The sequence below is a fragment of the Caloenas nicobarica genome, chromosome 3 (genome assembly GCF_036013445.1).
Source record: "Caloenas nicobarica isolate bCalNic1 chromosome 3, bCalNic1.hap1, whole genome shotgun sequence".
NCBI lineage: Eukaryota > Metazoa > Chordata > Aves > Columbiformes > Columbidae > Caloenas > Caloenas nicobarica.
The window spans coordinates 66,372,901-66,387,923 of record NC_088247.1 but is presented as its reverse complement, the minus strand read 5'-3'; the positions used below and the strand labels follow the sequence as shown (position 1 = coordinate 66,387,923).

The 15,023-nt window shown below is 42.7% G+C and overlaps 1 protein-coding gene across 2 annotated transcripts in view; it reads right to left on the bottom strand.

Annotated features, from left to right (window-relative positions):
- Positions 1–13,995, bottom strand: part of CNKSR3 (CNKSR family member 3) — a 58,592-nt gene extending 44,597 nt beyond the window's left edge. For both annotated transcript variants that reach the window (XM_065631619.1, XM_065631620.1), the window contains exon 1: positions 13,854–13,995. In XM_065631619.1, coding sequence (XP_065487691.1) covers positions 13,854–13,905 — 52 coding nt within the window. In that variant the 5' untranslated portion in view covers positions 13,906–13,995. The remainder of the gene's footprint in view (positions 1–13,853) is intronic.
- Between the last annotated feature and the right edge of the window lie 1,028 nt (positions 13,996–15,023).

Sequence of the window (15,023 nt, the reverse complement as noted above, 5' to 3'; positions counted from 1 at the left end):
GGACAGGCCAGACCCCCACCAGCCACACTATCCATCTTCATGCTGAAACCTCCAGCAAGGGAAGCCTTTAGAAACTACTACATAGCACAACTCCCTGGCAAAGCAATAACCCAACTTAAAAAAAGCCCAATTCATCCCAGTCAGAGACAAAAAAATCAAAGCTTCTGCCTACTTTATCCTGAGCTGGACTTCACCAGTCCATACATCCCATCACCAAGCCTCTGTTCATCTGGTTTACTATTGCTAACAACTTCCTCACAACAGCATGGATAAATACTCTTCCAAAGGAATAAAATGGAAGTAAGCATAAGCACAGAATTCAGTCACATACAATATTAATATTAATCACAGTAATTACACACTGACTACGGGCAACACAAAAGCACTGTCCCTTTTGAAGCGTACTTCTTAAGGCAGCTGCCTCTCTGGCTTCTCAACTTTAATAGATTAGGCCCCTTCTGCTGGAAACACCTTTCCACCAAGAGTAATTTTTATACTCCTTAGCAAGCACAAAAAAGGGCCTTTGCTGACCCTAAAAACAGATAGTATCCTTCCACAGGTCAAACCCAAAGTAATTTCATTTGCTAAAAGCAGTAACAGTACACTGTACATGTTTGTATCTCTAACACATAAAGTCTGTGTGCACGCAACAACCCCCCGCCCTAGGGCCTTCATCCCAAACATGCCATTAAGAGCGTGCCATTTAAAAGTTTCAAGGTTTTTGTGGTTGAAGGAGTAGTTCATTAGTCACAAGAGCTCTTTTTCCTGAACTCTGGCAATTAACACTATGATGCCTGTTCCCACAGTGGAAGCAAGAGGCAACATTGCAAAACTGCCTGCCTCTTGGTTCCCAGGAAGAAATGGGGTGATCCCTTTAATTTGGTTTGGCTGCCTTCTCACACCACCATGTGGAACTGTTTTGGCTGATTGCAGCAAGGTCCATTACTCAGATCTGCCTCTCCTTTGTGTGCGCACCCTTGTGAACACTGTGATTACTGTTACACCCATGAGCTTGTCAGGGAGCAGTTTGCTGCAAGGCAACAGCTGATGTAGCTGCCAGATAGGCAGCCTTTTAGATGACAACCTCCTACACTGTTACAAAACATTTATGACTAGCACCTTACAATCTCACAGTCACCAGGGAGGCATAAGTACACGCACATGAGAATCTCCAGCCATCAGCACCTGCTAATCACATTAGTATGTCATAGCAAGCTGAATGACATTAACAGACAAATGCTGACAGTGCATACCTCTTTCCATCATGGACAGATCCCCAAGAGTCACTACTAGATTCTCCTAGGAGACACTGTCATTACTTAGATGCATACATTACTTCACGTTAAAAACACCAACATCATTTACATCAGGAATTCTAGCTCCTTACAAGTTATTGTTTGCATTCTTTTATATAGCACATCCGAGTCCTTTCCATAAGCCAGTACACACAAAGAGCCTCAAGACCAAAGAACAAAAATCCCAACCCCTGTCCAAAGTGAGCTTGAAACAGAGAAAGGATCATAAGACAAGGAATAACACTCCATACCATTAGACAGGTGACCATTTCACTGTGCTAGCTATCGCCCTTCACCTGCAAAGGGCTGGGAAGGCTGATACCATCACAGCTGACAGCTTTGAGGAGAGCTTCACAGCAATGTGAAAAGGATTAGAAAGCTTAAAGGTCTTCAGGTAAAGTTGGACTCCCAACAACAGATGAGGGAAGATGTGCGGAGCAATGCTAGAAGGCCTGGTCACAAAGATCTCTGAGAGTAAAAGCAGCCAGCATACATTTGAAGCAATAAATGCAGTAGAGAGGGGGGAAGAAAAGACTGATACAGTTAGCACATCTAGCCAGACAGGAGAGGGGAGAAAAAAAAAAAAGGAAAAGGAAACACACAACACACCACACACACCAACTTTCCAGTAGTAAAATACACTGATGATGTTGTCCCAGTGACAGGAGAGATCTGCCTTGAGGCACCCAATATAATAGGCATTTTAACGCATTTCACTGAAGCATCTCAGCTTCCTTTGAACAGACTGTCAAAAACCAAGGTTTATCAACTGAGCAGTCAATCACCAAATCTCTCAGCTTCTTTCATTTTTTATAATTGCTTTAAACATCTAAAGCAATTGCTTCAAACAATTAGCTGCCTGACACATTTTCATCGTTCCACACAGTCTTACAGCCCTAGCTAGGTGTGCAGCGCAAAGCTACTTCCTAAAATAGCAGAGACCTCACCAGAGTTCAAGTGCAACACCTCAACTGTAAGAAAGCCAAAGGCCTCTTTGCCAGTGGTGGCAAATCTGCCTGAAGGCTCTATCTGAATCATACACATGTCCAAAACATCACCAACATGCCCAGGAGCCCTACATCCTTCCTAGATGCAAAGTGGTGTGGAAGAGGGCAGGAAAAAGCCCTGTATGTATTTCAGTCACTTCATCTGACAGCCCCATACAGGATTTTTGCGACTATGAAGAGGCAAGAGTGTGAGCAAATATTCCACCTTCTTAGCAGGTTGGTGACAAGATATTGCTGACCCTCTGCTGAAGCTCCAAATGAGTCTTCCTGATACTTTTAAGGCACAGCAAAACACCATCAGATATTTGTAGGGAAGTCACTCAATTCAATTGATGTCTATTTGCTTCTTTCTCACAGCATTTCAGCTAAAACAAGGGTTGGTTTTGAGTTTTTTTGGAAGATCTGTTACAGAATACAACCTTATTGGTGCAGCTTCCAGGGAGTGCATAATTCCTAGGTGCCAGAAGCAGCTCTAGGGATGGCCCTCGCATATATGGCTAACAAAGCTGCTGCTAGGGGGATGCTGCAGGTGAAATGAAAATAGTTTATATCTTAATAGAAGACTAGTTTTCAAAAGCTAACAGATTTTCGAGAATAATATTCCTCCCTGTCATTTGGTAAAGAGCAAAACATAGTTAATTATCTCTTGTGGCTTTACTGAAATAAGTTTCCATTTCAACACACTCTTAAACCTTGGAATATTGAGGATGATACTGGACAATAAAATTACATGCATTTTGCTCAGTTATACATGGGTTAGAAATGACACAGTCCATTCAGTATTCTGCAGCAACCGAGCCACATTAATTTGAGCAAAATCTGTAAGCATACATACCAGCTGACAATCTGAGAAATGACTATGTCTGTGAATGCCAGCTCAAGAAAAGTCTCCAGGCATGCCTAGCACAGGATTGACTCTACTGGGAGCTGGAATTCCTCACCAAATATACTGCCCTGAGAAGCCAGTACTAATCTTACCACACTAAAAGCTGACATACAGTGTTGCTAGCAGTACCATGGCCACATCCCAGTGTCCAGCTCTCAATTTGCCTTATTTCAAGAGACAATATCATACACCAAAATGCTCACTAGTGTGGAATCTAAGCACTGTGATGTGGTCTAAGATGACAAAATATTGAACATCTTCCCAAAATATTCAAGACTAGCTACTTGAAAGGTTTGGTTCCAGCAATATCATTGGAAAACATCATTTTCCTACTGGTTTCCCATCATGGTTAACACTATTAGATAGGAAGGTTTCTGCTGTAAAAAGAATCCCCAGTAGCCCCAGAAGGCTGCTTTAAGTGTTTCTAATTATATCGCAAAGATCTAAAAAGTATCAGCTACCCCTGATTCAGTTACAATTGTTAGATGCTGCTTTTTCATGCAATAATATGAGGTGCTGCTCATCTTTCTGCATAGCTTTACAAGGTAGTCCACTGGCTTAAGACACTGCACTGGAGCTAGATGAAAAGGACAGAAGAGGTAAGTTATCACACTTGCATCTGTTATTACTCTCACAAGCCATATTTTAAGAACTCTCTGTTAAAACATACCATTTTTTTCTTCAGATGCTAAAGAGCACAATATAATTACAGCTCTCCCACAGACAAATCACACTGATTACATTCAGCAGCTCTTTTGTACATCAGATGCCTATTGACTAGTACTATCCTAACAACCCTAAATGCAGCCATGCTCTATTTCCTTAAGCAAGTATACACATAATTTTTAAATGAGCATGTCCCCTCATTTGTTGTTATAAATTCCTGCATCCCAGCAGTTCTCAGGTAACCAAAAGAGAAAGGAAGATCCAGTAACTACAACACTGAACCAGGGTCTGCAAGTTTTCTTCCTCTGCTGCAGACACCATGGGACGAACCCATTTGGAGACTGACATGCTTGAACTCCCAGGATACTCAATGGAGCCCTACTCAGAACTCGATGGAGCCCAGAGCATGATTCAACTTGACATGTAAGAGACACCGAGACCAAGATCTGTTGAGCCACTCTCTAGGCTCCAGTGGCTATAATAGGAATATGGACATCTAAATAATCATGTCTTAATCCTGATTTGAATGCCACCCACTGTATGACTGTATGATGCAAATCACTCTCACCATATGCTTCATGATGCAAAGCCATAAATGGGACACTTGAAGTAGCCCAAACAGACATTTCAGGAGTTTATAGGCAATATAACTGCATTATGGAATTAAAACAGCCAAGACAATCATGCTATTACTGCCTCTACTAAATACATAACTTCCTTCAGGTTAAGTGGACCTGTACTGTTTAAGGTAGGCACACCCCAAATTCCTCACAAAGTTAACTCTATCTTTAAAATGAAAATAACAGTAAATTCAAAATAACAGTAAATTCCTGCTGAGAGGGATGCTGAAAGAATAAAGACTGCAAAGCACCAGGGACACTGCAATAATGACACACTAAGGTTAAATCAAGATAAGAATTGCATAAGGGACCAAAAGAACACTTCTTCAGTCCCCAGAGACTTTGTTTCTCAAGGCTCTTCTCCAGTCTTCTTCTCTTGATCCTTTTAAAATCTGAATAGAAGTACCACAACTAGCCAGAATCCTACCAGCCAGCATTAGTCTGGTAGGTATATGGTAATAAAGCAGTAAGCAGCAAAATATTTAAGAAGCATGCAACTATCATAAGAGCAAGCACAAAAATAGATCTTCCTCTACTGAGAGCCTCCACTGCCAGTGAGTACCTGCTATGGAAGCACAGCCTCCATCTCAGTCCATTTTAGTGCTCCAGCTTCAGCACTGCTGCATCAAACCCACAACTACCCTCCTGAATAAGCAGGGAATCCCATTCTCAGTCAAGTGCCAATATGACATACTCCTCCAAGATTACTGTTAAATCCTAACCATAACTGAGGGTAAACCATGTTTTGTTTTGGTTTTTTTTATTTAAATTCAGTGATGCCTAACACATGTTGTCATGAGATAAAACCCAAATCAGCAAGAAATAAAAATATTACTGGCAGTTTTGATTCCCAGGTTCTTGTTTCGATCACACATGGATTTATTTATCTGGTGTTATTGTCTGAAATAGTGTTAAGTATGTATAGTTAGAGAAAAAAAAATGAAGGATTGTGTTTAAATACAAGGAAATAACTACAATGCTTTTATGTTTATACAGGGATTATATTTCTCAAGAGGTATATTATTACATACTCTGGCAAGTACAGCTCAAGTTCAAATCCTATATGGAATACTCAAAATTTTCAAGAAAAAACACAAGTACACAGAATTTATAGCATATTTATCTTTGTCTCCTCTTTCTTCCAAAGTTTCCATTACAGTCTGTGTTAGGAATGCCAACAATTACCAAGTTTTATGTTTTGCCATAATCCTTTTAAAATTCTGTTTGGTGAAGCTAACAGAATACAAACAGAAAGAAACCTGTACCTTGTGAAGGATGGGTAAATGAAGGAATGAATATACCTCATGACTAGAACTATTCAGGGAGGGGAGAGAAGAAAAAAAAAAAAAGGCACAAATCACAACACCACACACACAAACACACTCATGTCAGAGGTCAGAGCAGGTATCTACATTTCAGTTTTGCTCTACAATATTCTCTGGGCACAGCTCCATCCCTTGGTCCCTTCACATGTTTTTCAGCCCACATTCTTCAGGCATGTCTGAACTTGTTCTTCTGCCTCCTGCATCAGTGGGATGGCAGCCAACTCAAAATCAAATTTTCAAGGCACTGAAATCATGATACTGCTGTCCCAATGAAACAGACTGGTAGATTTTCATTCTTATATTTGCATCTCCACCTGTCACCAAGGAGTTGCCTTTTGGCCATCATGGCAAGGACACAGCTCTATTACAATGGTTGTCAGGAGGTGCAAAAAGCATTGCCAAGACCTACAGCTCAGAGCAAAGCATCTTTGGAATGAGCAACAGCAGTGACATAAGAACAGAAGGCAGAAATCTCTTATCAGATAAGAAGTTTTGGTTTGGGGTTTTTTTTTGTTTGTTTGGGGTTTTTGTTTGTTTGTTGGGTTTGGTTTTTTTTTTTTTTGGTTTTTTTACAAGCTACAAAAGCTAAAAAGCCCAACAGAAGCCTGTAACCAGTCTGCCTCACTGGCCCATTAGACTCATCATATACCCTGAGCCCCTCTGTTCTGGCTCGGAAAATATCTTGCCTGGTACAGATACATCTTATTTAATGATGAAATGGGCATATTGCAGAGTTTTTCATAAAAGATTCACCCAGCAAACTTCATTGCAGTAGCACAAGACTCTGTGAGACAAGGAAAGATATTAATGATAAGAAGATGGCAACCTAAGCAACATTCATTTTGCACGCATAAGACAGAGACATCAGGATCATTAACCTAGAAGCTGTACCAACACCTGCTTTAGCAGAAGCCTTAGCCCTTGATGAGCACCAATTAAGTTTTAGATGGAGTTCTTTCCTTTGATCAAGGAGCAAGATAAGATCACATTTATGCCACAGAGCTTTGACTGCAACAGCACACCTGTAGGTAAGCTTTGCTTACCTACACCTAACTACTAGTATAAGAATCAGTCCAAAAAACTAGAGATTTTGTCATTACAGCAACAAAGAACTGTCTTCACGTAAGAGGGTACCAGAGAAGCACGTACAAAAAACCAAAGGAACTCAGCACTGAGGCAATATTATAATTCAGCCAGATACTGAATGCATGTCTGTAGACCAAAGTTACAGAGGCCAGTGATTTGATCTCACCAAATCAATCACAGGTGCTTGGTTTTCTTCAGCACATATGATGTTTGATGAAAATTAGCTACATTTCATAATATCAAAAATATCTATTTCAATAGGTAATGAATGTGTAAAGCTAGTGAAACAGAACAGGCTGATTCAGTGTCCCTCCCGCAGATCCTCCAAGCTGTGAAGTGTTATTGCTTGTACTCTGAAAAGATGAGGGCAGGCATATGGAAACCCACAGGCAATTTCCTCACACAAAGGAAGCATGGCCCAGGGATCTGAATGATAGCCTTGGACTCCAAAGTCATCTCACCCTCGTAAGGGGAGCCCAAATAACAAAAAAGGCTGCATATGCTGCCTAACATCAGACAGAGATCCACAGGCAAACAGGATTTATATTTCAGTTTCCTATCTCTTACTGCAGCCCTGTGGACAAACACACTAAAATCTGTGATAAATCCCAGGGCCACAAGAAGCTGGGTCCTGAAGAATGACCATAAATATGTGAGAGGTTGCTATAGAGATCCCAGCTCCATTAACTCCTGTCCACCCTTCCTTTCCTCTCCCCAGGTCAGCCTTGAAAATGTCAGTACCTCACTACCTTCTCCTTTTGACAGGACTTACATACTTAGGGTTTGTGGAGGACAGAGCTAGGAGACACTGCAGAAACACCCCTCTATGAGGCGAGACCTGACCATGCGATGTTGTTAGGAAAAAGCAAGGTACAATATCATCACTTTTATGGAAGAAACACAAAGTTAATCAGCTTTTTCTACTTAATTCACAGAGGCACTGTTTAAACTTATTCATTACCATAGCTTCTGTGTGAAGCTTCCCTATAAGTGAAAATCTTGTCCTAAGACCCAGCAAACTGAAAAGTGAGCAGTCTCGCCACCTCTTCTGCAATCCCTGTCACTAGTCATTTTCTGTTTGATGTGCCTGGAAGGAGCTCATCTGCTAGACCATGACTTAAACAAGGCAAACCAGAAGTTTTGATTTAAGAAATCAAAAGGAAAGGACAAACACCACCCAAAACCCCCAACATACTTTTGAACACTTGCTGACAGGCTGTATGCACACATCACTCATAACTGCAATCCATCTAGTAGCATGTGCTGGATAACAGCCTTTTGTCAGGCTCTTTTACTTAAGAAAATAAAACATCATGACAAATTTCAACATGCATTTTATCCAAGGCCCTGTACTTTGTCTTCCCTTAGCTCTTGAAGTGTGTTAGATAGCATACAAACTGAGAGAGGTATGATCTTTGGCCAAGAGGATTTATATACTGAAAATGTGAAGTCCCACGCAGAAGCACAAGGAATGAACACGTAACAAGAGTTACAAAAATCTCACACACACATACAACATTTCATCAAAAAATGAGGCCTTTCCTACAGACATCTCCAACAGGTACAAAATTACTTCCTGTCACTCAAGGGAAAGCTTTAAAGAAAGAAGGAAAAAAAGCCACCGACCCGCTGGCCAATCTCCACACTTTCTTCTGAGCAGTTAGGAGAAGTTTCTCTTAATAAGTATGCCACCTTGCATCTCTAGTTGGGTTAATGGAGCAAGCATTTTCACTCTTATTAATAAAATGACCACCTATGTTCAGGTACTACTTAAATATACCTTGTATACCTAAAATTGTCAGTTTCACTACATTCCTCAAAGGTTAAAATCAACTTTCCACTAATGACTGTTGTGATTTTAGCATTTATGATGTTTCTTTTCCAGATATTATGCTGACAGCATTCAACTTTTAGACCTCCTGATGTCTGGTTAAAATACTTTAAACAGCAACTTAACAGCAAATAAACAGAGCTGACTATGAACATGAAAAGATGGGGGGAGGGGAATCGTAGAACCCACAAGCCGCTCAGAAAATGCAACACAGCAAAAAACCCACAAAAATATGATCTAAGCACGTGAACACAGAGGCAAATTTTGGGGTTTTTTGTCATACATATGCACTGATCTTAGCAACAATGAATTAATGACTTTAAGACTGCAGTAGTACAAACTCCTGCAACTTTTTACTTTGTTTCAAACCACAAATAAATATAAACACATGTATTTAGTAAATTCACCTTCTGCTAGTAAAATACTATGGGCCAGCTATATTCTGAATTTCAGCTGAGATCTGCAAAGAGTGGTTATTCAATGTCATTTTCCAATCTATTTAACAAATACACTATACAATTATTTTTAAGTAACTAAGTAAACAGAGGAAAGAGATCTTCTGCAGCCCCAGTTATGGGCAGCTCTCCACTCTTCTTCCCTGAAAAAAAAATACTCTGTCCGAAAAAAACAACACAAACCACCACACACACACCACCACACACAGAGGTTTCTTAAGTATTTCATGATATAACAGGGACAGGAATAAGTGATATCCATGAAGTACTAAGGAAGGGAATAACTGAACCTGGAGTGCCATAAAGAGACCAAAGCCAACGCGTGATCCCCAGCTGGCTGAGCCTACAGCTACAGCGACAAAGGCCAAATTGTAATGGAGCCTCACAACAACAGAGGCTTCTAACCACAAGCGCGTCAAACTGTCTTTACCGTGTAAAATTTGGCTGGAAGTCACAACTCGCATAAGTATGTGAGGCCTGAGGGCAGGGGGAAGAGACAGATCAGACTTCAGCGAACAAAGAGGAGGCACAGCAACGTTCTCTAATAAGACAATGACATTTCTCACACAGGAGGCTCTATCCCATACACAGCTTTCCTCCCCCTCGCATCTTCCAAGGAATGACCTTAGCTGCAGGGTTTTCAGTAGCCAGGGGCTTCTGAGACCAGAGAAAGTTTCTCCATACCATCAGATCACTCTGTTTCCTTCAAGTTGTGGCCACGCCAGTAAAATTAAGTCACTTCTATGTTGGATATTTCTCCATGTGCATGGCCCTACGGAACTAAAATTCTTGCTGATTTCTGCACCCAGGAGAACCCATAAAACTTCAAGCCCGCAGTCAAATGCCAGCAGTGTACTATGGGTGTGATACAACTTCCATGGCCATGCACCTGTCCCACAATAACCCGAATAACTCCAGGAATCCCTCTTGAGGAACTCTGGGGGAATTCAGTCTCACAGGCACACAATGGAGTGCTGCAAGATACAGGTACATACTTCGTGAGATACAGAGACATACTTTAAGCCCATAAGCATCTTAGCCTGCACAGGAGCAAGACCACAGGTAAACCACAACACCATCCAGATGTTACTTTGTACACTAAAAAGGATAATTAAAAAAAAAAAAAAATCTTCTCAGTATAGCCAGGAAAACACTGCAGGCTATATCAAACAGTATATACTCCACATCAAGCCAGCCACAAGCCAAATCAACACAACATCCTAGCCAAAGAAGTATCTTCTCATGGTTTAGTATGGCCCCCAACTACTACTTGAATTTGTGTCATACTGTAAGAGAATGCTACAATTACACCATCACTTCTTCCAGACAGAAATTGAGGAGGTGCTTATAAAAATTGCAGCTACAGTTTTCAAATACTGATACTGTAGCTAAAAAAGTTATCACATCCTTGGTCAAAGCTTGAGAAATGCTTCACCTACACAGAGAATTGCTAGAAAGTAAAAGCACAACTCCTCCTCAGGAGATTTAGTTTAACTAGACAAACTCTTACTAGCTACACAGCCTGCTACTGTCAGTACAGCACGCTCTGCCAGAAAAAACAGCCCAGTTCACGAAAAATAGCAGCATTCTAATCTGAATTAGCAAGAAAAGACAAGCAACTGTGTTTTGGATCAGCTGTTCTTAGTAACAATGAACAGAGTACTTTTTATTTAAAACCTGACTACAAAAATCTAAAAATGTTCATGTCCGACTTACTGATTCTTGGTAGGTTATATTTTAAATTCTAGATAAATCTTATTTACATATTTACCTAGGAGTGAATAGCTCAAAAAAAAAACACACCGCAGAATAAAATTATTCAGGATAAGAGTTACCTTGTTAAAAAAAACTTATTCAAAAGCCATTACAAAAAAAAAAAAAAGGCAAGCTTAACTGTCCAGCAGTGGTCCTGCAGTTTACTTTTAGACTTTGCTTTTGGGGATTTGTTTCATGGAACGGAGGGAAATTTTCATGCTTCTTTTGGTTTGGAAAAGTTATTAAAAAAAAAGAAAACACAAAAAACCAACAATTTATAGGTGTTTGATTGTAAAAAGATTTCAAAGGGGAAAAAAAAAAAAGTTCCTGGAGAAATATTCTCAGTTTTACATTGAATATTAAAATGGATTAAATCAGACCACTTATTTCCATTACTCTCTACATTTTTCCGATATGTTTTTATCATTGTACAATAAACATGCATCATTATCTGCAAAACAATCTCCCCACTGAGAGCTGGCATCTCCACCACAGTTATTTATGTCATTCTTCCACAACACATCTCCATGGCACCACAGCACTAACTCCATGCAGCAGATATCACCAGCCAAATACTTTCTCCCACAGCTTCACCAGTTCAGTGAAGATCATGGCATCACCCTTCCTAGACAGCATGTGTAAGAAAACAAATAGTATAAGCTCCCGCCCAATCACTTGCTCTATGAAACTAACCCTGAGAATTCAATATAATATTCATAAGGTAAAATACAGAATATTGGTCTTCGGTCAAATATAAAATCCAGTGGTTATGAACTACACAGTAAATAGCCATTTCAGATTAAAAATAAACTACGAAACATTGCACTAATAAGGCTGTTAGCTAGCTATTAAAGTGTCAATTTTAACGTTCAGAGATGAAAGCATAACCATAAAGAAAAATTTTCCACATCTCATTTCTTTATTACAGTCTTGTCATGCAGGGAGTGACATAAAACGACACTGTGCACCAAAGAGGTCAAAAGCTTACCTAGAAACTGAAAAACAAGAGAAGAAACAAAAGTCACCAGCAGCCTTTAATTATTCCTTTGCATTTCAAAGGACACACGTGTTTGCATTAGTCAGAAATCCACCTCCCAACTAGAGCCAGCCCTCAAATTACTCTGCATAACACTAATTGAGGGTCCAGCTAAAGAGTTACCTCTTCAAGGAACTTGCAAATTATGCAAGACGGCAAGCCAAGCATGCTTAAGTATAATAAAGCCTTTTAAAATTATTAGCAGGTTTACTCTTTAATCTGGCAAGGTAACAAACTTTCAGCGCCCAAGAGAAAAAACACAATGAAGGAAAAGCATTGTATAAATATTCCACATGCCAAAGCAAAAGGCTTATTTCATTGGAACAATGCACTCCTGTTTAAACTAATACCAATCAGAAAAGAGAGATCTTTCTGTGGAAGCTATTTATATGTTAACGCGTAACTTCACAGCACGTTTATTTGGAATCCTCTTCTCACAAAGGCTGCTTGGACAGTCCCTCACTGGCACCAGCCCCTTCGTGCACATGTTCAGGCTCAGGAAGGCTGGGAGTTTCCATCCCGCACTGTACAAAAACATGAGCCTGCTCTCCAGAGCTGCCTCAGTCTTGAGCCGAACTACAGCCAAGCGCTGACCACAGGCACACAAGCCTAATCAGCGTTATGGTCCTGAGACAGGGGAGTAATGGCTGCTGGAAGCAAATGCCGCTTCTAACCCAGGGAAACTTTCACCTCTGAAAGAGTTTCTAATTTTACATCAACTCCAGCAAAGCCTGGGAAAACATTTTACTTAACAAAAGATTATCACAATAAGACGTAGTCCTACAAGAAAACAGAAGTACATTTTATAAATACTTCACTGAATTCATAGCTATTTCCCTTTTGATTTATTCCCTGTAGAGTGGGAACTCTGACAGCAAACATCCTAACCAGCGTTCAGAAAGTACTCACATGGTACAACCTGATTTGACAAAACTGAGGTTCAACCTACCTTCAAAGAAAAACCCAAGAACACCCAACACCGCAGGGTCCCCCATGGCAGGAACGGGGCACCCCGCGGGTGAAGCCCACGACCCAGCGCCCGAAGCGTCCCCACCTTCTCTCCCATCCAAGAGCTTCCCAAACGCCTCCGTCACCCACCAGTCCCGCTGAGGCTTTTCCGCAGCTATGTCAACATGGTGAACAAACCTCGAAGCAGAGCAGGAAGTTTTGATAGGCGAGAGAGAGAGAGAAACAAGCGCACACACCAGAGATGAGGGGTGGGAGGGATGGACAGACAGATGGAGGGGCCGCTATGCAACTCTCCGAGCGGGAGCCCAGCGTTTTAATCCTGCTTAATGGTGATGGGATTAGGAGTTCTTGCTTACTTGAGCTAGTTGATAACATTTTTGCTTAACTCACAAAACTGAAGTTTTTTCGACCAGTGGGCAGCTTTTGCCTGAAAAATTAGAAGTTAACTTATGATATCTGCCTGAAGGGGAACAGTTGCAATGTCTACGCAAGCGGACTTGCCAGCACGACCACAGAGAAAGGGGACGGAGCCCTGGGGAGACCCCACTGCAAATGCGTGTACCCCGAGCCAGCCACCCTTACGCAGCCCGGTGCAAAGCCCGACTCACCCCTTCCCCGAAAAAAAAACCCCACAACCACAAAAATCTTAAAACTTGCAAGGCGAAGTCCGCACAAGTGCACTACCGGGCAAGGAGACCAGTCAGGAGAGAACGGAAAGCCGCCAGCTCCCAAGCAGCACACCGGGGTAGTCCCGGGGCTCAGCCGGGGGAGGCGGACACGGAGCCGAGGCCGGGGCTGGCAAAGGCGCCCGGCGGCGGCCCCACTCTCCCCGCCGGCCATGCGGCCGCCCCGCCGGGAGCCCGATTCCGAGCCCGACATCGGAAAACTCCCGCGGGCACGAAGCGGGCCGTCGCCCTCTTACCTTTCGTCCAGTCCACCACTTGCTTCGGGCTCCACCTGGTCACCGGCTCCATGGTGGGCTCAATCCCGCCGAGCACCAACCCCGGCGGGAGAGACCGCAACCGCGCTCCCGCACACGCACAATCCACCCCTCTCAAGCTCCCATCCCGGCAGCGCCGCTCCGGGCCACCCCCTCCCCGGCCCTGGCTCCTCCCAGCGGCCGCTGCCGGGACCGCCCCGCTGCCGCTCCGCCCCCAGGTGCGGTACCCCCGCGGGCCGGGCCGGCCGTAGCGCTGCGCCTGGCCCGGCCCTGTGCCCAGGAGAGACTTTCTGGGGTCCCTGCGGCTTTTCCCGGGAAGGGGAGAGGAAGGCGCCTGGGACAAAGCTTCTAAACTCTTGATACCTTTCAGACTTTGCCGGTGAGCTCCCCAAAGCGCGAAATAACCTGACATTTCATCTCACGCTTTAATGTTGTTACTGTCTATAAGCCACGTTCAGCTTTGATTTCGTTTGAGTGTCAATCCACGTGGAAAAGATGCTCTGAAGCAGCACAGTAACTGAGACCATGCAACAAGACCCTTTAAGTGTGACATATCTGAAAGCCGCTGCCCTTGGGACCTTGTGGTGGCACAAGTCCCACTTTTCTTTAAAGCAAGGTGCAGCTTTAGGTCTCCTAGGTGTGAAGACCAGCTTGGAAAATTTAGAGAATTCTGACAGAGAGCAGGTAAATGGAAACAGCAACTATTACTAGAAACAGGAACTGCTATGAGCCGTATCACTGCTACTGTCTTATTAACATTGCTCAATTTGTACTCAGTGTTTAATGCCTTTTTTTAATGAACATATTTTGGAGGCTCAGGATTTCCACGGACACAAGGGAGGGAAGGCCCACCGCTGAGGTGGCTGCGACTGGTGGTGCCGCAGTGAGGAAAGGGAAGGATCGGTGAATGTACAGGAGGTTTCCCCTCACCACAGTTTGCAGTGGGGTGGCCTGGCAGGCGACATCCCACCCCGGGACTGGCGACCTGCCCATGGGGTAAAGTGGTGGCCGGGATCTTCACCCCACTTCCATGGCAGCCCTGTGTGAGTCACACGGCCCCATGGCAATTTTAGCAGTGACTGCAGACTGCCTTCAACCACACTTGTCCCAATATTGGCATTTGGGTTTTTATTTCTGAATCCTGCACTTAAA